This window comes from Vigna unguiculata, chromosome 5 (genome assembly GCF_037176805.1).
Source record: "Vigna unguiculata cultivar grain cowpea cultivar isolate G323 ecotype 2 chromosome 5, ASM3717680v1, whole genome shotgun sequence".
NCBI classification, from domain to species: Eukaryota; Viridiplantae; Streptophyta; class Magnoliopsida; order Fabales; family Fabaceae; genus Vigna; species Vigna unguiculata.
In genome coordinates this window covers 38,545,600-38,567,663 of record NC_140796.1, presented here as the reverse complement: position 1 = coordinate 38,567,663, position 22,064 = coordinate 38,545,600, and the positions used below count along the sequence as shown (strand labels likewise).

Here is a 22,064-nt window from a genome sequence, read left to right as displayed (position 1 = left end):
TTAATGAGTTAAAACTTTTTTTAGTAAATTATAGTTTTGTTTACGAAAAAGAGAATGATTAGATATCTTTATTCTCTTAGAACTGATATGTATTCTATTTTCTTCTTTTATCTTTTTGTGACTTCTCTTGCCTCTCCTTACTTTCTTCTCTTCTAAGAATCATTTTTGTAGGGGTTTTACAATATTACATTCGTTGAATCTCAGGTTGTTCGTGTGTATCAATTTTTTCACCCTCATTTCTGATTAGTATGTTTTTTCTTTTTATTTGTGTTCCTATTATTTTTATGTTGTTTTGGATTTGTATTAGAATTATAGATGCGTTTCTTTTGCTCAGTTTTGTTTTTTGATACTTTTCGATTTACGGGTTTTGAGAGTTTTTTTTCATATATATTACCCACTTACTATCGAGTTGAGAAGAACAATAATTTTTTTAATTATTTTTATTAATGATTAATCTTAAAACAAACTCTGTAGGTTTGTGAAAAAGATAAGACTTGAGAAGGAGAAAGAGACTTGAGATTTCAAGATACTACAATTCTACTATTAGGTCTATTTTATTGACATCCAAAACCATTATTTTAATTCATTCATTTTATATACTTGTCTTTAGTAGTGTTTTATATATTATAATTTTTTATTTCATATAAAAATATATGAATGTGTCAACTAAAAAATTTGAATTAGACTATTCAAAAATCCAAAAGAAGAGAAGAATTGAGGCATTAATTGCATCACAAAAAGGAGCTATGAATAAATTTATAAAAATAGATAAGAAAAATGAACTAGAAAATATAGGTGGGTGTTCTTTGAATGAACAAGATAATAACAATATAGATATAGGTGAAAGCAACAATAGAGAAAGAAAAGTAGTTAGTGATGAGGATGATTTTAATTCTCAAACTCATGACAACGAGGATGAGATTGAGAGACTGGATAATGATTTTACTCTTCACAAAAATATATACGATCCAAGTCAATGGAAGAATATTGATACAAATTTGAAAGATTTATTGGTAGAAAAAGATCCTATTAAAATCATTAATATAGATTTTCCTAAGGATATACATTCAAACATTGCCTAATGGAGAGAAATACGAAAGAAGATGGCTGATTTATTTTAGAGATTTAGATAAAGTCTTTTGTTTTTGCTGTAAATTGTTTAGTGTTGTTTCTCGTACAAGTAAATTAGCTAACGGAGGGAGTAATGATTGAAGAAATTTTAGTAATAAGTTGAAGAGACATGAAATATCAAATGAACATATTACTAAAATGAATGAAGGGATTGATTCAAAAATGAGATTGAAAAAAAAAATAAAACAATAGACAAATATGTTCAAGAACAAATAAATAAAGATAGAGAACATTGGAGAAATGTGTTGTTAAGAATTATTGAAGTTGTTAAAACTGTTGGTAAAAATAACTTTGCCTTCCGTGGAAACAATGAAAAGATTTATCAAGAACAAATAAAACAATAGACAAATATGTTCAAAAACAAATAAATAAAGATTGAGAACATTGAAGAAATGTGTTGTTAAGAATTATTGAAGTTGTTAAAACTGTTGGTAAAAATAACTTTGCCTTCCGTGGAAACAATGAAAATATTTATCAAGAAGCTAATGGAAATTTTTTAAGTCTAATTGAAATGATTGCAGAATTTGACCCAATTATGCAAGAACATATTCATCGAATTAGAGATGATGAAATTCATAACCATTACCTTGGGCATAATATAGAAAATGAATTCATAAATTTCTTAGCAAGTGAAATCAAAACAAAAATTTTAAAAAAAAATTAGGGATGCAAAATATTATTCAATCATACTTGATTGCACCCCAGATATAAGTCATCAAGAGCAAATGTCTTGTGTATTACGGTGTGTAGATATTTCATCAACTCCTATACAAGTTAATGAGTATTTTTTTTAGAACTTTTAAAAGTAGATGATACAAGTAGAAAAGGTCATTTTGATGTTATTGTTGATGAATTAAAAAATCTTCAACTTGATATTAATGATCTTAGAGGACAAGGATATGATAATGGATCTAATATGAAAGGAAAACATTAGGGTGCGTAGAAAAAATTTCTTGATATTAATCCTAGATCATTTTATACTTTGTGTGGTTGTCACAGTTTAAACTTAATACTTTGTGATACGACTAACTCTTGTCCAAAAGCTACATCTTTTTTTGGTGTGTTACAACGTATATATACTTTATTTTCTTCTTCTACAAAAAAGGTGGAAAATTTTACAAGACCATATACATAACTTAAGTCTTAAATCATTGTCACAAACACGTTGGGAAAGTTGTATTGAAAGTGTGAAAGTTGTAAGATTTCAATTAGTTGAAGTTAGTGATGATCCTAAAATAAAAAGTGAAATTGATTGTTTAACAACTTATGAACTAGAAAACTTTGTTTTTGTTAGGCATGAATATTTGGTATGACATTTTATTTGCAATTAACTCTGTTAGTAAGAACTTACAATCAAAAGATATGTGCATTGATGAAGTTATTGAGCAATTAAAAGGTCTTCTTTCATTTTTTGAAAAGTATAGAGAAAATGGATTTGAAAATGCATTGATTCCTTCCAAGGGGACCAAGTTCATTCCTTCCAAGGGGACCAAGTTCAATCGTAAAATTCTATTTCAACAATTTTCCACACTGAGCTTGTTTCAAAATCTTCCTCTAATCTTGAGTCAGTAATTTTCTTTATATCCCCATTAGAAAGTATGGAGGTTACTCACTGACTTATGTGATTATAATTAACAGAAAATAGCATAGCGGTAAAATATAATATTACAATTGTGGTCAATATTACCATATCACTATAATCATTCCTTTTCTTTATGAAAATATCATAACAAGTAATATACATTTTGCTCTTTCAAAAATCCTATGGTTTGTATGAAATTGTCATAATATTGGACAAAGGTTTAGATAAGAATGCCACAAATATCATCATACACAACAATTAGCACAATGAAAAAGTAAAATAGCAATTGAATGATACACCTTTTTACCACATGTTAAGATACATTCGGTGCTAACTATATACATGTCCTTTCAAACATATATCTGAAACCAACTTAGTAAAGAATATAATCACATCAAACCTATTCTTGTAGTCAAGACAACATGTAAAAGACATAAATCAACATATTAGGTAGAGATTGGTCAAGTATAACAAAGTAAAAAAAAATTACTTCTTAAGAAACATAGTAGAAGTTTCAGAACCTACGTGACAACCCAATTCAAACTATGTTTGAGAACTTACATATCTTAGAATCCTAGAATCCTAAATTGAAATTAAAATTAAAATTAAAATTAAAATTAACAATTACTGTTAAAACCTTATTTCGTCCAGACAAATAAATTTATTTTCAAAAATAAAATTAATAATAAAAATTAGTAGAAAAAATTGAAATAGAGTTTGTAAAAGAAAATTGAAAATTTGGAATAAAAATTAATTGTTTTAATTAATTAGAAATTAAAAAAAAATCCTATTTGTAACCACATCCCTATTTTCTTCTTATCTTCGCTCTAAAATTTCCTCCTATACAAAACTGACAGGTGTTGGTTCTTTTGCACCTCACAATCACTCACATGCACTCATTTCTTTCCTCTCATTCACTCCCTTTACGCACACTGCACTCTCATTCCTAGAGCTGTCAATTTAGCCCAACCCACAGGGTTTGGCCCTAGCCCACGTGGGTTGGGGCCAAAAAAGCCCACACAACCAAAAAAGGCCCCACTAAAAAGCCCACAGGGCCAAATAGCCCACAAAAGCCCTGTGAGCCAAGGCTAGCCCATGGGCTTTTCTCTAAACATGAAAAAAAAAGTTTATATGACAAAAATTCACAGCTTCCGGACCCCAATTAATTGTACCAGCCATTGTAAGAGAAATAAAAACATCATTCACTGAAATTTGTACATAAATCAAATAAAACTCATTCCAAAAAGAGATGTGACTTCATACAGCACCTTCACAACCCTATAATTCATTCATTCCAAATCAAGAATCACCTTATATCAATAAATGAAGGCACCACTGCCAGAAAATAAAATAAAATACACTTACTCACCCTGCACCCAAAGTCCAAGAGCAATACCACATTTCATAAATTAAGTATTGAATTAACTTCTTTGGTGTACACAAGTTCTTGAGAAGTAATCAAGTCCCAAAATGCATTCCAACTATGACTAACCTAAAATTGCATTAAAAGTTTAAAGTTTAGAGTTTAAACCTATAAAATTAGGTACTAGAACACATGTTTCCCATTCTAAATTTTGTCCTGAAACAACAAAAGAAGATAAACTTCAGTTTGAGTATATAAGCAAGCTCGGCCAAAGTAAATTATTTGAAAGGATCCAACAAAATTTCATTGTTTGACAGCACGTGGCTCAAAGACTTTACTTTTTTCATCCAAAACTTTCATTTTTTTAAGATTTTACGTACAACTTTTTAGTGATTCCCTCATGGCTCAAATAGAAGCTAAAAGCGTGTTCATGTGAAGTAATAATTGAACCTGTCAATCTTCAACATCTTCAAGAACTTTAGACTCATCAGTGATTCCTTCATGTCCAAAAATATCATGCACAACTTCATCTATCTCAGAAACAATTGACAAATAATCAAACTAATATTCTAGAGTTAATTATTTAATGTAAAGTAATTTTAAAAACAATAATATATAAACTTACCACTAGGATTTTCAGAAAATCCGTATAACCAACTTTGAGTACAAATTAACATTTGTACATGATCAGGAAGAATAAAGCTTCTATATTTGGAAAGTACATGCCCACCTTTGCTAAAAGTTGACTCTGAAGCAATAGTAGTAATGGGAATACTAAGCACATCTTAAGCCATTATAGACAACATAGGGAATTTTTTCTCATTAGTCTTCCAATATTTGAGCACATCGAAATCTTCACTTTCTTCATCATCTATTGTTGGTTCATCTAGGTAAACATCTTCCTCGCTCTTGCCAATTATAGATTTTGATACATTTTGATACATTTTAAAATCCTACAATTAATGTATGACTAATTATAAAAACAAAATAAGAATAAATGAAAATAATGAACACTAAGTAAAAAACACTTACTGAAATAATCCTTGACCTTTTGGTCTTACTCTCTTCGATATTGGATTGAGACATGGAGATGAATTCCTTAGGAGATTGGGAAAGAGAACCACAAGAGATAGACAAGTTCTTTGCATATTCTCTAAACAACATCTTGAACTTTTCTAACACTTTCTTAGTTTTCTCTTCATAAGTTATAAGATCCAATTTTTTATAACAATACATTATAAAATCAACCTTTAGTCGTGGGTCAAGGATAGCTCCAAAAGCTAACACAATACTATACTCCTTCCAATACTTTTGAAATTTCTCCTTCATATTCAAAGCCATTGTCTTTAAAATGACATCTTCATTCAACAAATTTTCTTCAATGATTAATTGAATCTTCCAAATTTCCATAAAATACAAATTTGAAGTGGGATAGGATGAACCAGACATCATGTTTGTGATGTCATAAAATGGTTCTAAGAATTGACACATTTTCTCTCCCCTACTCCATTCCTCAGAAGATGGACAATTTTTATAACTTCTATCCACCACTTTGAGAATTTCAAAAGCTTTTTTGTATCTTATTGCACTTTCAAGCATCAAATAAGTCGAATTCCATCTTGTAGTCACATCTAATCTCAACCCAATGCTCATATTTATGCAACATCACTAACACATTCTTTGAATTTGAGAGTTCTTCCATCCGATGATTTAACATACTTAACACTCTCTCTAATGTTATGAAGTGCTTTGTCAACCACCTTTAAACCATCTTGAACTATCAAATTAAGAGTATGAGCACAACATCGAACGTGAAAAAACTCACCATCACACAATAAATTTCTCTGAACACAAAGATGACTTTTTAAAATATCTTGTAAGGTATTATTTGCAGAAGCATTATCCAAGGTAATGGAGAAAATTTTCTTATCAATACCCCATTGCTTTAGGCAATCAAATACAACACTTTCTAGTTCAGCACCCGTGTGTGGTGGTTTCATTCGACAAAAGTTAAGAATCTTACTTGTCAATTTCCAATTTTCATCGACAAAATGTGTAGTTAGGCAAATATAACCCTTAGAAGTAATTGCAGTCCAAACATCAGAAGTTAAACAAATTCTATGAGGAATCCTAGACATGATCTGCTTAACTTTATCACTCTCTTCAATGTATTCCTTCTCCATATCTAAAACAGTGGTGTTCCTACATTTCATGTCAACCTCAGGATTAATGTATTTTATCCACTCCCTAATTCCTTCATACTCAACAAAATTATAAGGAAGACCATGTTTAATTATGGCTCTTGCAAGTAACTTACGATGAACCTTTTGATTGATTTTCTGTGTCCCAAACTTTCCTTCTTGATCAAGACTGAGATCCTCATCTATGTTTGCAATACTTTTACATGAATAGATATGTCGACTTAAATGTGAAGTCCCATAATTGTTTTTGGTTTTAGGATTTTTGCCAACTTTGTAGTGATGGCCACAATACTTACACGAAGCCTTTTCAATTCCATCCTTGTCTTTACCTACTCTTGTGAAAAAATTCCAAACATTTAATGCTTCTTTTTTATTTGTGGCAGCACTTTCAGATGGACCAAGAGTTTCAGATACAAGATCATCATCCAAATTCAAAGGGTTACTCTTAGAGGGATCCATATCTTAAAGTTATTCTACACAACTGCATAGAATATTTTAGCACAAATGATTCAGTCTTCATTATAATGATTAAAATTGCTAAAGAATATAGATGTGACAACTTATACACAAAATATCCCAGTTAATAGCACATATATACACAAAGAATATATCTACATTTGTACATTACTAATTTAACATTTGTGCACCATATATCTAATATATCTAACGTAAAACAACATACTGACAATTTTTTAATTAAAAGCCATATATGCATCAAATGTACTAAAATTTGATGTAAAGGTCATTATTTTATTATTAATAGAATATAATATAACTATAATACAAACAATTATGTCAAAATGCAGATGTTGGAAAGTAATAATAAAATAAATTCTTTAATTTGCTTTATATCCTATGCTACTTCGGAAAATATTTATAAGATGTAGTAATTACAAAATCAATAACAATAACATCAACAGCTTTATCTCACTAGGTGAGTTGGGATGCATGAATAACAAAACCTACTAGTCTAAGTTAAAAAACTAAATTTCTTGGGATATTATTGACCGTGTTTAATAATTTCCTCCAATAATTTTTGCTCCAGTGTTCTTCTTGTCCACCCTCTACCCAAGGCTAAAATATAAAAGAACAACATACAACCCAATGCCCTCATGATGACTCTACTGACCAATGCAGATGTCCTAATCACTATCTTGTGTAAAATAAGAAAAAAGAAAACATATTAAGACCTAGAAAAATTTCAAAGGTACAATGAATTTATTGCTGCTGCAGGACATAGTACTATCACATCCCTGAGAAATTATCCTTTAGGCAGTAGAGATCAGACAACTGAATTGACCCAACCAGTCTTGTAATTAGTGCATGGATCCTCTAGAGGTGCCTAAAACTCATACAATTCCACAAAAGGTACAATCTTAATCTTTGTAACTGGTGAAAAAATCTCTACTTATCATTAAGTTGTTGAAAGGTTAAGATTAAATTCTACAACTTTAGAGCTTCCCAAGCTTAACACAAAGGTACAATGAGAGTGTTGTTTGCTAACTAGCTCAAAACTGCTCTACATTATTTGTTTAACTTAATCCTAAATGATATGAGGCCAGAAATAAATCCAAACAACTTCTTTTAACAGTGTCGTTATGTAAGGGTTGGAAGAAAAGGAAAGGAAGAGGAAAATGCCACAGCTATGAAGATCAAACTCATTTTAAGGCAGTAAGACATTTCCGTCCCTTTGTGATCCATCTTAATTAACTCTCAAAGGATATCCAGATACAACAAAAACAAAAACCAAAAGTGGTTCAAATCGAAACAATATACAGATACAACAACAACAGAAACCAAAAGTGGTTCAAATTGAAACAGGTTAAGGATATTAAAACTCCATCTTCCACTCTTTCTGCTTCACAGATTAAATTAAATAAATAACCTCTCTCTTTCTCTTTCTGATTTAGCAAAGTACCCACAAATTCACAGAGACAAATTCCAGAAAAATAACTCCAACTAATTTAGATCCCAGAGATAAAGAGAGAGACTATTGTGGGAATCAAACGTCTAAAGAAAGAAGGATATGATCAGTGATGTTTGCATGCATTTATCCTTGTAAAAAAAACACTTTTGAACAAGGTCAGAATATTACTGTGCTTTCACATGTTCCTAAATAAATAGATGAAATGAATGAAGTTGAACCAACACTCTTGTTAGGAGTGCAGAGTGAAGAAAACAACAAGCAGTATTGTATGTAGAATAGAAGGGATGAAATGAAAGAAGAAATGATAGTATTGATAGAAATGAAAGTGGTTCAAAATAAGAGAGGAGTGTTAGGTGAATCTGTGAAGTGGGTTGTTTCTGAACATAACTTAAGATACAAACTACATCATTACACTTCTTAACATAGAGTACTGTCTGCACATACTAAAATAGAACAAAAACAAATACATAAACGTAATATCCATACCAAAAAATATAATATCCATAAAATCTATCAAAGATGAAAAACATGTTTACCTCAAAGAATTCAAAGGGATTGTAGTGCTCTGAATGTAATAAGTAAACTACAGTGCTTCCCAGAGTCACAAATACGCTGTTGTACATCAATTTCAATAAAGTTTTAGATTGATGAAGTTCAGGTATCCCTTCTAACATTTGCCTCTTAGTAAGGAATAAAATAATGTACGTAAGTTCTAGCACATTAAAATTAAACACGACACATAATTTTCAATCTGCATATCTTAACTTATTTATATAGTGAATCAACGTACCATAATAATGAAGTGCTCTGGTTGCCTGTGCCTTTGGAAATCCCATTACTTCAAGGTCTTCAAGCAACTTTTCGTTAACTTTTGGAACAGACATTTTTATAAAATAAGATGATAGACTGCAAAGAAAAAAAAAATCATTCCTTGTAAAATCTAATGGTGCTTACTTAGTTTGTTTGCTATAGTTGCTAAGACTCCAAGATTATGAGTAACAATGTGCTGAATAAATAAGAACAAAACAGCATCACTTCTCAGAGATAAAGACAATGAAAACCACACTCAACCAACACACAAATCCCTGGATGCTTGGATTTAAGTTGTGATTCCTGTCGTGGCTGCCATGTGATTATAAAATTCCACATCATAGTATGTGATATTCAACTGCAATTATAATTTCTTTGAATTGCAATGACATTCAAAACCATGAATCTGTTTGGATAAACTCCTATGAACATTTCTTGAATAGAAAAACAAATAAATCAGATTTTGAGAAGTATGTAAGAAAACTTCTACAGACTAACTTGTGCACAATGTAGATTTCATTGTCTTTATACAAATACAAAGCAATAATTTGGTACATGAACTGACCCTGTTTCCTTTATAGCTATTCCTATTTGCCAAGAAATCCAACTATTGGTATATGAACATCCAATTATTTAAATCCATTCCGCAAAAACCTCAAAAATCCCAAAGGGTTTATATCGCTTATAAGAAACCAGAAAACAAAGAATCAGTGATGTTTATTGATAAATAGAAGGCAAAAATCATAATCAAACACTAACCTCGTCGACAATTCTACCACTCGATCATCTTGTTATCGTTGTTGCCTTGTACCACCATGTGCGGGTCTTGGACTCCACTGGAGACGATGGCAGTTAGGGAAAATGGGGTTTAGTTTGAATTTGGGTGAAGAAAATTTAGTAAGAAGAAGAACTTTTGAATTTAGGTCAAGAAAATTCAGTGAGAAGAAGAACCTTTGAACGAAGAAGAAGACACGCGCAAAAGCTTTAGATTCTGATGGAAGGAGAAGGGGGCTAACCTGGCCCTAACCCTATCCTACCATTTTACTTCGGGGCTTTTGGGGTTGGGGGCTTTGAAAAAGCCCCCTAATGTATGGGCCAACAAAATGGGGCTTAGCTTTGTGTGGGGCTGGGGCCGGCCCTATGGCTGCTAATAAAGTTGACAGCTCTACTCATTCCGCATGCACACACAATCACACATGCATTCTTTTCTCACAACCTCACCGCATCACAATCACTCACCCACGCACTAATGCACCCTAACACACTCACCTGCAAATCGCTAACACCACCCCAGTCACTCACTCATTCTAACACCTATCCGCTTCACCTCACCCAACCCGCACACACTAACATTCTGACACGTGCACCATGCATTTTATTTTAGGAAAATAATTTTTTGATTACTAAATTTTGACAACTTTTTCTTACAATCTTAGATGGCATCTTCTAAATGGTTTTCCATTTCTCCATTTTTTGATTTTCAATATTCCAAAATCACTTAAAAAATGACACATCATGTTATAAGAGAAAGTTGTCAAAATTTAGTAGTCAAAATATCATTGTCTTTTATTTTATTTTATTTTTTTCTTCACAATTCAATCACACACACCTCACGGGACCCACACACATCACTCTCTTTCCTCACCAATTCACGTAGCTCTCACACTTCTCACTAACACTCTCACTAATGGAGCACATGCACCTCTAATCGCATCACTCATCCTTTCACACACTAACATGTATGCACTTTTTTTTCCCTCACAGCTCACTCATTCTCACAAGCACACCACGCACAACAACACACTATCACTAAAACACTAACCCCCACGACACTATTCACTATTTCACCACTGACCACACTCACACCTTCACCCAACTCACTAACGCACACACGGCACCTTCACTCAAACCACACCACAATGACACCCTAACACACTATCTGTCTCTCCCGCGCGCGTTCACACAATGAACCTGCACCTGCACCTGCACACACTCACTTTTTTTCTTTCCCAGACACCTATACATACACACTCTCAAGCACACTAACACTCTCTTCTCACGTGCGTTTCACCTGCCTCGCTCACTTGCATTCGCGCACTACACTAACGCATGCACTCACGTGTGCCCGGCCCCTAGATCCTTCTCAAACGTTCGACACCAACCGACAAGTTCATGCATCTGATAAATGCAATAACTAACCTAATAGAAAGGGTTTTTCTTTTTGGTCTTTTGGGAAGCTGGGAGGGTCACAGGAGAGCTTTATAAAAGAGAGAATCCCAACCTCTTCGGGCTCTCCAATCTCACTCAGGGAAACCCACTAATATCCTTCTCTAGCGAGGATCCGAACCTCATCCGCCATTACCTTCAAGAATGTTCATTCTCGATCTAGTTGATTATCTATCTTCGCGGCCAAACCACTCGTCATAGCTTCGCGGCGGAGTCTGACAGCCACCGTCAAACGTTCGTGAATCATAGGTAGCGGCGACGTGAGAACAGAACGCGATCGATTGTAGCTTCATTGACCATCGCATGGAACCCTACTGGTGCTGCTGAGGTTCGTTCCGATTCTTCCCTTTTCCTCTGTTCTGCTTGTTGAATGGAATTTGATGGGAAAATAATGATGTATTGATTATTTTTTTGGTCTTGAGGATGTTGAACGGGAAATGTTTCGGAGTCGAGGGTTTATGTATTCGCATGAAAATATGGGTGATGAAAGTGTTTCTAATAGGGGAGATAATGTGGAAGTACTTGTTGATCGAAAAATAGTTCGAGAAACTTGATAGGGATAAAACAAATAGATTTAACATACTAGACATAGATATGAAACATTTAGTCATTCATAACATCACAATCTTGATCATTAATGTAAACTTATAGTAAAAATTATTAGACATAGAATTTTATTATTTAGGTTTGGACTTGTTAACAAGACATTACGACTTGTTACAAAAGGTGTGAATGTTAGAGAAGGAATTAGAAATATATTGTTTGGTGTTTTTGCTTTGAATTGAATTACGAAACATAATGCCAATGAAACTTTTATCATATATCGTTGCACATCATATGTATGATAAAAATACAATAAGAGTTTTATTTTTTTCTTTTGTGAAATTTATTGTCTAATTTATTGTGCAGAAGGTTCAGCAGCCGTCACTCTCCCTTTGTCCCTCACTGAATGCTTTGCTAGGGTTGTCCTAAGGTCCACTTCGAGCTAGCTCAAACTCAGTCTCCACTCACGTAAGTCACCTCTTTGGCTCATGCTTCTATTTTTCATGGTCTATGTTTGCTGTTATCGTTATGGTTTAGTAATAACCCGCCCCTTTTCTTCTGTTTTACCATTCGTTCCAGCTGTTGACCATCCTAAGGGCAGTTTTACTTCCTAAGTGCGTGTCGGAGCGTTCCGCTAGCTTGTTTTCCAGGTGCGAGAAGTTAGGGTTTCGAGTTTGAGTTGTCCTTAATCTGTTTTTGGGTTGCCTTTGATCTGTTTGAGCCTACTGAATGTTTGTATGGATAAATCGCGGTTTGTGGATCTTGTACGATGGAAGGATTTGGAAAAAATGTATCTGTTGCAGGCGAATCCAGGCGAGACCTGGTAATCTCGCTCGGGCGAGTCGGACTCACCTAAGCGAGTCTGGCGGAGGCTCACCCAAGCCTTTTTCGCCCAAGGTCGCCCAGGCGACCAGTTCTTTAATTTTGAGCGGATAGACAACTCGGCCAGGCGAGAGGGGTCTCGCCTAAGCGAGATCCCGCGATGTCCCTGTTCCTGTTTTGTGCCCTTGCCTAGGCGGAAGGGGGGACTCGCCTGAGCGAGACTATCTCGCCTGAGCGAGACCCCTCAGCCTGAGCGAGTTACTAGGCGAGACAGTGCTGTGATTGGATGTTTATTTGTTCCTGAGTGATCTGTTTTGGTTGGGTATGAATGTATGATGAGTGATATGTATTTGATGGAGTATGAGGTATACGTAGTATGATTTATGAATTTCAAATAATGGATTTGGTATGAAAGTTGGCATGATCTCTACACGACTTGTATGTGATGAGTTGGTTACATATGTATGTGTGTGGGGTCACAAACTTAGCATGAGCAACAATGAATCTTGGTGGTTGGTAAAGCTTTGGCATGGTTGGCACGAGGAGAAACACTTTACTCATGATCGGGAATAATGAGTTGGTAATGATTCAACATATGAGAAATGGAGATTTGTTATGGGTTTTGGGTTGAAATCTCATGTACAACGTATGTATAAATCCTTGGTTGTTTATGTATGTTGGTTCGTGTCAGTGCATAATTCCTTGGGGTCTCTAGGTGAGACTTTCAGGGTTGCGCTTCAGTGGTCGGGACGTAATTCCATGACCCCTGTTAGTGGGTGTCCATGGTGGTGCCCCATCGGTATAACTAGGTAAGGATTTAAGGTAAGGTTGCATCCTGACACTCTGAGGAGCCAATTAGTTTCACCTAGAGCGGACTGACTCCTGTGGTGAGAGTAGCAGGAGGCCTGAAATCCATTAAGGGCTAACCTTGTGGTGAGGGAAATTTGATTCATCGTAACACTTGTATTACATAGCTTAGGATCGAGCAGCTCGGGGGTGAGCAGAGGTATCCACCACAAGTGCAAGCATCCGCTGAATCCGACCAAGTTATACGTATCCGGATGAGTCGAGTCGAGTCGTAGTGTATTGAATGAAGAGTCATAACATGCTTGGTTGTTATATGGTTATGGGACGATGAAAATATATTTGACTGTATGATGAATAACTTGTTGGCTCTAGCTTACCCGTTTTGTTGTATGGTTGTATTGTATGTGGCTGTTCTTTCTTGTGATGATCATTAATTTGATTGATGAGAGCAGATGGGCAAAGTTCTCGTGGTCAACAAGGGAATGGTGATTCCGCTGCTTAGCCATCTGGGCTGGAGTTTTCTTCATGTTTTCTGTAGGGCTATGGCCCATGTATCTCTTTATGCATTTCTACTCTATACTCTCTGTTAGATTTGTATTCAGCTTTCCTTTGGCATCATGGTGTGCCCGGGTTTTTTGTAGGGGTTGTGTTAAGGACCCCAAGACTACGCTACAGTACTAATATTGTGTGGCGTTTCCTTTAGTTTCGCTTAATAATTAAATGGGACGTTACAGTCTGATATGTTTTTAGTCTAATAATAATTGAGTTGGTGGGTTGAGAAATTGAATCTGTCCCATCAACGAGCAAGATCGTGGGCTGGAGGGTTGAACCGTCTCCCCTATTATTTTTTTCATTTACTAAATTTCTGAAAAACGAGTGAAATGCAACTTTGATTCAATGAAAGAGCTTGATACTTCAACGTAGAGGAAGAATTAAAATTTTTTAAAGTAGTTCAACTACTCTTCTAAAATGTATAGAAAATTTTAAAATTATTGAAAGTACTACAACTACGGTTATTGAAAGAATACAACATGTTACTTTAAATATGGTTTCCCAAATTGGCATAAATTTAAATAGGCTTAAATAATGGTTTGATCCTAGTTTTCATTCGGTTTTTTTAATGTGGTCCTACTTTTGTTTTCTGTTTCAATTTGATCATAATATTCGTCAATTTTATTCAATTAGGTCATTTTCGCTAACATTGTTAAAATAGTTAACGGAATGTGAACAGTAACCGCCATGTGTCATTTTGTGATTTTTTTGACTTTTTTTAATTTTTTTTATTTAAAAAAATGTACACGTATCAAGCTCATATCATACCCTATGTCATTTTGTGATTTATTATTATTTTTTCAAATTTTTTTAAATTTATTCTTTTTAAATTAAAAAAAAATATCCATGTGTCAAGCCAATATCATGCCACGTGTCAGAGTCAATTTTTTATATTCAATTTGGTTCTAATATTCGTTATTTGTTTTCAATTTGGTCCTAATTTTTTTTAAATTTAGCATTTTTGTTCTTCTCCAAATTGAGACAAAATATAATTTGTATATAAATGTTATATGGATATTCTTATTAAAATGCATATTTTTATTAAATATTTTAATTTAGAATTAGAGTTGATCTAAAATTAAATATTTTAACCTCTTAAAATTTTAAATTAATGGTGTTATTGCTTTTTTTATTTTAATTTTAAACTAATTCTAATTCTAAATTAAAAATATTTAATAAAAATATGCATTTTAATAAGATTATTCATATAACATTTATATACAAATTAAATTTTATCTCCAACAAAAATGCTAAATTTAAAAAAAAAATAGGACCATATTGAAAACAAATAATGAATATTAGGACCAAATTGAATATTAAAAATGGACCTTGATACGTAACATGATATTGGCTTGACAAGTGGAATTTTTTTTAGTTAAAAAAATTAAATTAAAACAAAAAAAATCATAAAATGATACTTGTACATTTTTTTAAATAAAATATTTTTAAAAATTAAAAAAAGTAAGAAAATATTAAAAAAATTTAAAAAAATAAAAAAATTATAAAATGACACGTGACAGTTACAATTTATATTCCGTTAACTAGTTTAATGGTGTTAATAAAAAAAATTCAATTGAATAAAATTGACAAATATTAGAACTAAATTGAAAAAAAAAATAAAAGTAAGATTCACGTTAAAAAAAAAACTAAACGAAAATTTAAGGTACGGATAAGGTTGGTTCTTTATCTTCCACACCTCCCTTGAAAAGTGCCCCTCTCCATTTTCGAAATTCAGCAGTGCAAAGAAAACAACAAACTAATTCCTCGAAACTGTTGAGGGAGGAAAGAAGAGTTCAGATTCTTTGCTGTAAAAGCAGTGCTAAGTCTCTACTGTGCTATTTAAAACGACGTCGTTTACACTTTTTGAATTTAATAAAATATTTATTTATTTCTAATATATTATTGAAACAGTTGCATTTAGTTTTAAAATTTAATAGCTTTAGGTTATTGAAACGATTGTGTTCAGTTTTAAAATTTAATAGCTTTAGGTTATGTCTGGGAAAACTATGAAGCGAGAAAAAACAGCAACGATGGCTTTCATAACCATTAAGATGGATAGCACTGAATTTTGGGGATGGATTTAGGGCCAACAATATTTTTCGGAACTAATTGCAGTAACAGCAGTGTGAGCGTTACATCTCGTCTCCACCACAAGGCTTTTTCGTTTTCACGGATTCAACCGTTGCATCTCGTCTCCACCACTAGCGCCTCTACAATGCAATTGGAAGCACAGTCAGATGGCTACGCCGACATCATTGTCGTTTTTACTGTTGCTCAAGGTTTATTCTGTACCCAATTGGTTTCCCTTTTCGATGAACATCCATCACTTTATCGTACTCGCAAACAGAGGTGTTTCTAATTGGAAACACTAAATCCTTTTCCCATTTTGTCAATTGTGTGTTGTCTTGGTTGTTTGTTGCAGGTGGCTGTTGGCATTCAAATAAATTCTGATCACATTGAAATGTATGCCGATTGGACATCTAAAGGTAATGTCCTTGATATTGAATTTGCTCAAAAAATGTTATTTGAATTCTGATATTGCCAATGGTACAAAAGATGTGTGGTTGGATGATGATGCCTTATTCAAATGGAAAAAGAATCCTGCAAATTAAGAGAATAAACTAAAGGAATTGCGTGTGCAAAAAATATTGCTTCAATTGACAAACATTGGTGACTCAGAAATTGAAATTTTCATTTCATTAGCTATGTCGTTATTGTTTGTTTTCAGAAATCATTTATGTTCCATTACTTGGTTCATTATATCTTGGAAATTTTGGTGCTTTTTGTGTAGGTAAGAATTTGTGTGTGATGTATGGGTAATGAAGAAGTGTGATTGTGTTTTGGTCTAAGGTTTGAGATAGTTTATTTTGACAACAGAACATGCTGGTCTAAAGACTATTTTCCAGATTCACTATTTTCCAGATTCCAAGTCATGCTCAGAAGTTTTTTCCCAGGATTTACTACTGTATTCTAATAATCATTATAAGTCATGTTTTTCAACCATCAAATGGAAAGGTTGCAGCAAGTAGTTGATATTATGTTGATCTGAGTGCAGCAAGAAGTTGATATTGACATTAGGATGAACACAAAACAAGTATGTGGGGGCTAAAATGTCTTCCACCTTCGAAAGACCTATGCTACCTAAAATGTACTGCTCCAAAGTTATGGCTACTTGATTGGAGTCTCCAGAGACGATTATGGTTTTCATGAAGAAGCAGATACATGTCTTCTGCATTTGGAATTCTTCCTCCACCCGAAGCTATACAAGAATTTCCTTGCAGCTTTAGAAGAATGAATTTTGAAACATAACTTCCTATTGTAATATGTAGTTTTTCTTTTGAAGCAAAGCTTCTTGTTGTAATATCTAGTTTATGTTTTGAAGCAAAACTTCTTGTTGTAATATGTAATTTCTTTGTATTGTAATAATGTACAGTTTAATTGGTGTAATAAAAAGTTGTTCTTGGAAATACTTCTTTTTCATTCTTGTTTATTCAAAAGATGGTGCAAAGTTGATTACAAGAGCATATCAAATTTCAGAACTTAAAAAGCATTAAGAAAGTCATATTTTACAAACAACTAATCATGACAATAAAGTGATCTAACTAAATTCTAATGATTGATTTGATGCAATATTGCAACCATTTTGGACATCCTGAAACAATAAAATAAGATGTATGTTAGTAACTTCAATAAGCATGCTAGTTATTGTTGTAAGTTATTATTAAATTCTAAATAAATACACATACAATAAGCATGCTAGTGAAGCTCATTTGAAAGGGTTGAGATAGAGAAGGTACTGAATATGACTCTAATGGAACTGAAGTTGATGACTCCAATAAATTTTGACTTGAATGAAGTTGTGAAGGATTCACTTTTCTTCTTTTTTGTTTTAATTCATCAACCCAACTCTTTAAACGTTTATACTTCTTTTGTTTTGGACCATCTTTCTTCTTAAAGCCAATACCTTTGGATGTTGATGATTCAACCACATGATTCAGCCATGAGTACCATGTGATTGATTGTTCAATCGAATCGCAATCACTTTCTTCTCAAGTTCTAACACCCCTTCCCAAACCATAGTGCATGCTTCTGAATCATCTGATACATCATGAGCTAATCTTAAAAGTCTTGAACATAGTTGCTTATATTGTTTTGAGCTTTCCAATCTAGGATCAACATTGATTGGCTTTCCACCATGATCACTCATTGCATCACTTCGTGCATGTCTTGTCCACCTCTTCAATATATATTTTTCTGGGAGAAGCTTGATATCCTTACAAAATAGTATTCTTAATGAATGATAACACAATATTCCCCCATTATTCAAATTTTCTACAACTACAAGTAATTGTCCACTCTCCATTCTCTAAGTATGACTTATATGAAACATTCCATTCTCCTTTTTCATCCACCATTGTTATGACATAGTTGCAACATACATTGGTTTCATTCCTTTCAATTATGTTTGTTGTAGATACAAGATCTCATTCTCGTTGGAACAAGTTGAACATAGGAGGAATATATATCTGTGAAAGTTGTCGAATTAATGGTGAACTTTATACTATCATTCTTGGTATCTTTTGGCGCATCTCATAATCATGTTGTAACTCATTGTATCTTTTTTCTTGAACAATCCATTCAAATTGCTTAAAAAATTGGTTGATATTCAAATTAGGTCTTGTTCAATTCTTTATATCTGAATTAATGCTTTCACTTAGTTGTGTGCTCCTCATGCCAAGCGTAAAAGCATTCTTCATATAACATGTTGCCCATTTCTCTTTTCTCTAATATATTGAATTCAACCATGTGTTTTCTTCAACATTGTATTTCACCAAAAAATCTCTCCATGAGTTTTCAAAATGTATTTCTTCTTCATAATCATACATACACTTCTTGAAATCTCGTAAGAAATGTGATCCATCCTTCATTAAATTTCCAGAATGCTTGACTCCATTCCTCATTATATGCCATGTGCACAAACCATGCTTTGTCAACGACATAATCTCCTTTAATGTTCTTTTCATGGCTTGGTCTTGATCAGTAAAAATAGTTTGCGGATTTTTTTGATTGTGTGCTTGCAAAAGTGTTGAAATTACCATTTGAAGGACTCAATGGTCTCATCATACAATAAGGCTGCCCCAAATATCACCCCTCCTCTATAATGATTAAATCCCGAGAAAATTGCAAGAGGCCTATGATCTTCATTTGTACAATATGTTGTATCCAACGAAATGACATCTCCAAAACAATGATAATCAAATAACATTCTTGCATCAGCCCAAAATATGTTTGTTATTTGTTCTTCCAAATCCATTTGGCAGGCATGGAAAAATGAAGGATTATCTATTAGTTGTTGTTGGAAATATTGTAACAAAATTCCAGCTTCACCATATGCCATATCTCTTCGCCTCTTTGAGTTCAGATAGTTCTTTTCATCTTCTCTTGTATAGCCCAAATTCTCTCTACCTCCTACATATTTACTCATCAAATCAAATGATGCCTTTTGTTGAATCCCTGCTTGTTCTACCATTTCAAGATCATATGCTTGACAATCTGTTATTTTTCGTTGACAAGGTAACAGATGAACTGTTTCTGGTAGATGAAGTGGGTGGTTATGATCATCAATAAAATCAACTACTCTATATCTTTCACCAACTCTTTTAACTTTCATTCTTGCAGCACATCTTGTTTTTGTCTCAGGTCGAGGATTATTGGTCTTAAAGTCTCTTTTATCTGATTTTCGCATACCTTCCTTGCAACAAACATAGATGTAAGAAGTAATATACCCATCTTTTTTATTCTTGCTAGGGTAGTGTTTTCTAACTCCAAAACCTTTACTACCACCATAATTAACCCAAAACTTCCATGCATCTTCTAAGTTATCAAATTCAAGACCAAGTTTAAGACTCAAACCTGTATCCATCAATTACTCCTATAAAAAACAAATATAAATAAAAACATTTATTAAATTGGTCATAAAAAAACATGAATGTTTTTAAGGAGAATCATGACAGAAACACAATAATATATGCTTACACATTTAAATGTTGAGAAGAAAAAAAAACTCAAAAGAACTATGTTGAATAACAAAAAAATAAAATAATGACCTGATAAACTTCTGAGGTCCTAGTCCTGAGCAGCTGCACTGTTTCATTCAGATAAGGATTGTTTTACAATAGTGAAAGAGGAACTATTAAAACGTTACGTTTCATTTTTCTACTAAAAGTTAATATATTTTATAAAATTAGAAAAGTGCAAATGGTGTGGTTTTAACTAGGCCAGCAGGGATTAAATTGAACGAAAATGATATTCGAACATAAAATTCGAACTCATTTTTTACATGTGTGACGTGGCACCCATTTTTTATTTTATTTTTTTTTTAAATGAAACTGAACCCATGGTCACGTGCGCGGAAGTTTTTGCTTTAAATTCTTTTTGGCAAAACGAAATCAGACGTGGAGAGAGAAAGTAAGATCTAATGGAAAACTTGGTAGTGTTGGTGAGACAGGGAGAGAGAAAGGCAATCGGAAGGCCTTGTAGAGTGGAGTTAGCGTGAGATAGAAAGTCGGAGTAGAGGCGGAGAAAGTGTTGTTTGTGCGACAGCGGCAGAGGAAGGCGTTGCAGACAAAGAGATAGGAACGTGTGGGTAAAGTCCAGTTGTTGGAGAAACAGGAAAAAGAGAGAGATCAAAAGCCATAGAAGAAGACTTTTGTGGTTGCCGGAGAACAGTTATCTGACCAGAACTCATCGACGGCGTAGTTTTCAGAGTTAGTGCTTTTTTATAAGACGACCACTAGGGCTTCCAAAAATCCAACACTTCCGGCACACAACAACGACCACGATGGGTAGAAACCTTTTTCTGGCCTTATTGTATTTGTTAATCGTTGATTTTTTTTAATAACCTTTGATATGGCAGAAACTGTTATGGATTGATTTTACAGGACAAAGTCTGTCCATGATTCCATGATTCTGTTATCTATTTTTGTTGTGAAAAAGTATGTTGCATGTTTTTAGATGTTTCGCTTTTATTTTGCTGTGAGATAAAAAATATGTAATACAAGTCCTCACTGAATCTACTGGGGAATTATATTTTGGAGGCCAGGAATTATCAACCATATGAAGTTGAATTTGAGCAGTTTGTGGTTGGCATGTATTTGTCATTGCTTACGCAAGATGGGGCTGTGAACCACAATGTTGAACATAAGTCCCCAGGAAATTGTTTTGTAGTCCCCAGTTTTGACCCATTTATAAAATTTTGTAATTTCAATTGCATGAAGTTGAGTTTGAGCAGTTTGTGGTTGGCACGTATTTGTCATTACTTAAGCAGGTTGGGGGTGTTTACCAAAATGTTGAAATTTAAGATGATTATAAAAACTGGTACTGTGAACCAGAATATATAACAGCACTCCCCAATTGGGGTAGTTGTACTCCCCACTTGATAACGTAATTGATACTTTATTGAACATTTTATTTCCTACAAAAAAAATTGTTATTAAAACTGTTTTTCGAAATTTGAATTGGTCATAATAAATAAATAAAATTTAATTGCTTAACAAAACTTTCAAATTTAAGATGGTTATAAAAACTGGTACTGTGAACCAGAATATATAACAGCACTCCCCAGTTGGGGTACTTTTACTCCCCACTTTGTAACGTAATTGATAGTTTAAAGAACATTTTATTTCCTTCCAAAAATTAAATGTTATTAAAACTGTTGTTCTAAATTTGAATTGGTCATAATAATAAAAAAATTAATATCTTAACAAAACTTTCAAATTAAAGATGGTTATAAAAACTGGTACTGTGAACCAGAATATATAACAGCACTCCCCAATTGGGGTCCTTCTACTCCCCACTTTGTAACGTAATTGATACTTTAAAGAACATTTTATTTCCTTCCAAAAATTATGTTATTAAAACTGTTATTCTAAATTTGAATTTGTCATAATAAAAAAAAATTAATTGCTTAACAAACCTTTCAAATTTAAGATGGTTATAAAAACTGATATTGTGAACCAGAATATATAACAGCACTCCCCAATTGGGATACTTTTACTCCCCACTTTGTAACGTAATTGATACTTTAAAGAACATTTTATT

The 22,064-nt window shown here is 33.1% G+C and overlaps 2 protein-coding genes, 2 long non-coding RNA genes and 1 pseudogene across 6 annotated transcripts; 3 read left to right on the top strand and 2 right to left on the bottom strand.

The window, feature by feature from the left end:
- The first annotated feature begins 746 nt into the window (after positions 1–746).
- On the top strand, positions 747–2,444 carry LOC146886410 (uncharacterized; annotated as a pseudogene).
- An 8,714-nt stretch (positions 2,445–11,158) lies between these two features.
- LOC114183026 (uncharacterized) lies at positions 11,159–14,114 on the top strand. Its single transcript, XR_003604282.2, has 4 exons — positions 11,159–11,568; positions 12,150–12,251; positions 12,363–12,433; positions 13,865–14,114. It is a non-coding gene; the product is annotated as an uncharacterized LOC114183026 (long non-coding RNA).
- Positions 14,115–15,666: 1,552 nt separating this feature from the next.
- Positions 15,667–17,425, top strand: LOC146886409 (uncharacterized). Of its 3 annotated transcripts, none has more exons than XR_014994715.1 (3): positions 15,667–16,243; positions 16,387–16,450; positions 16,756–17,425. It is a non-coding gene; the product is annotated as an uncharacterized LOC146886409 (long non-coding RNA). The 3 variants fall into 3 exon arrangements; XR_014994714.1 differs by having other exon boundaries at positions 15,671–16,243; positions 16,842–17,425; XR_014994716.1 differs by having other exon boundaries at positions 15,673–16,243; positions 17,020–17,425.
- A 533-nt stretch (positions 17,426–17,958) lies between these two features.
- LOC114184606 (protein FAR-RED ELONGATED HYPOCOTYL 3-like) lies at positions 17,959–18,327 on the bottom strand. The gene has a single exon (XM_028071924.2). It carries the CDS (start codon positions 18,325–18,327, stop codon positions 17,959–17,961), a length of 369 nt encoding a protein of 122 aa, XP_027927725.2.
- A 319-nt stretch (positions 18,328–18,646) lies between these two features.
- LOC114184605 (protein FAR1-RELATED SEQUENCE 5-like) lies at positions 18,647–19,887 on the bottom strand. The gene is made up of 3 exons (XM_028071923.2): positions 19,061–19,887; positions 18,853–18,886; positions 18,647–18,748 (listed from the first exon to the last, which is right to left on the bottom strand). Exons 1-3 carry the CDS (start codon positions 19,885–19,887, stop codon positions 18,647–18,649), a joined length of 963 nt encoding a protein of 320 aa, XP_027927724.2.
- Positions 19,888–22,064: the final 2,177 nt, after the last annotated feature.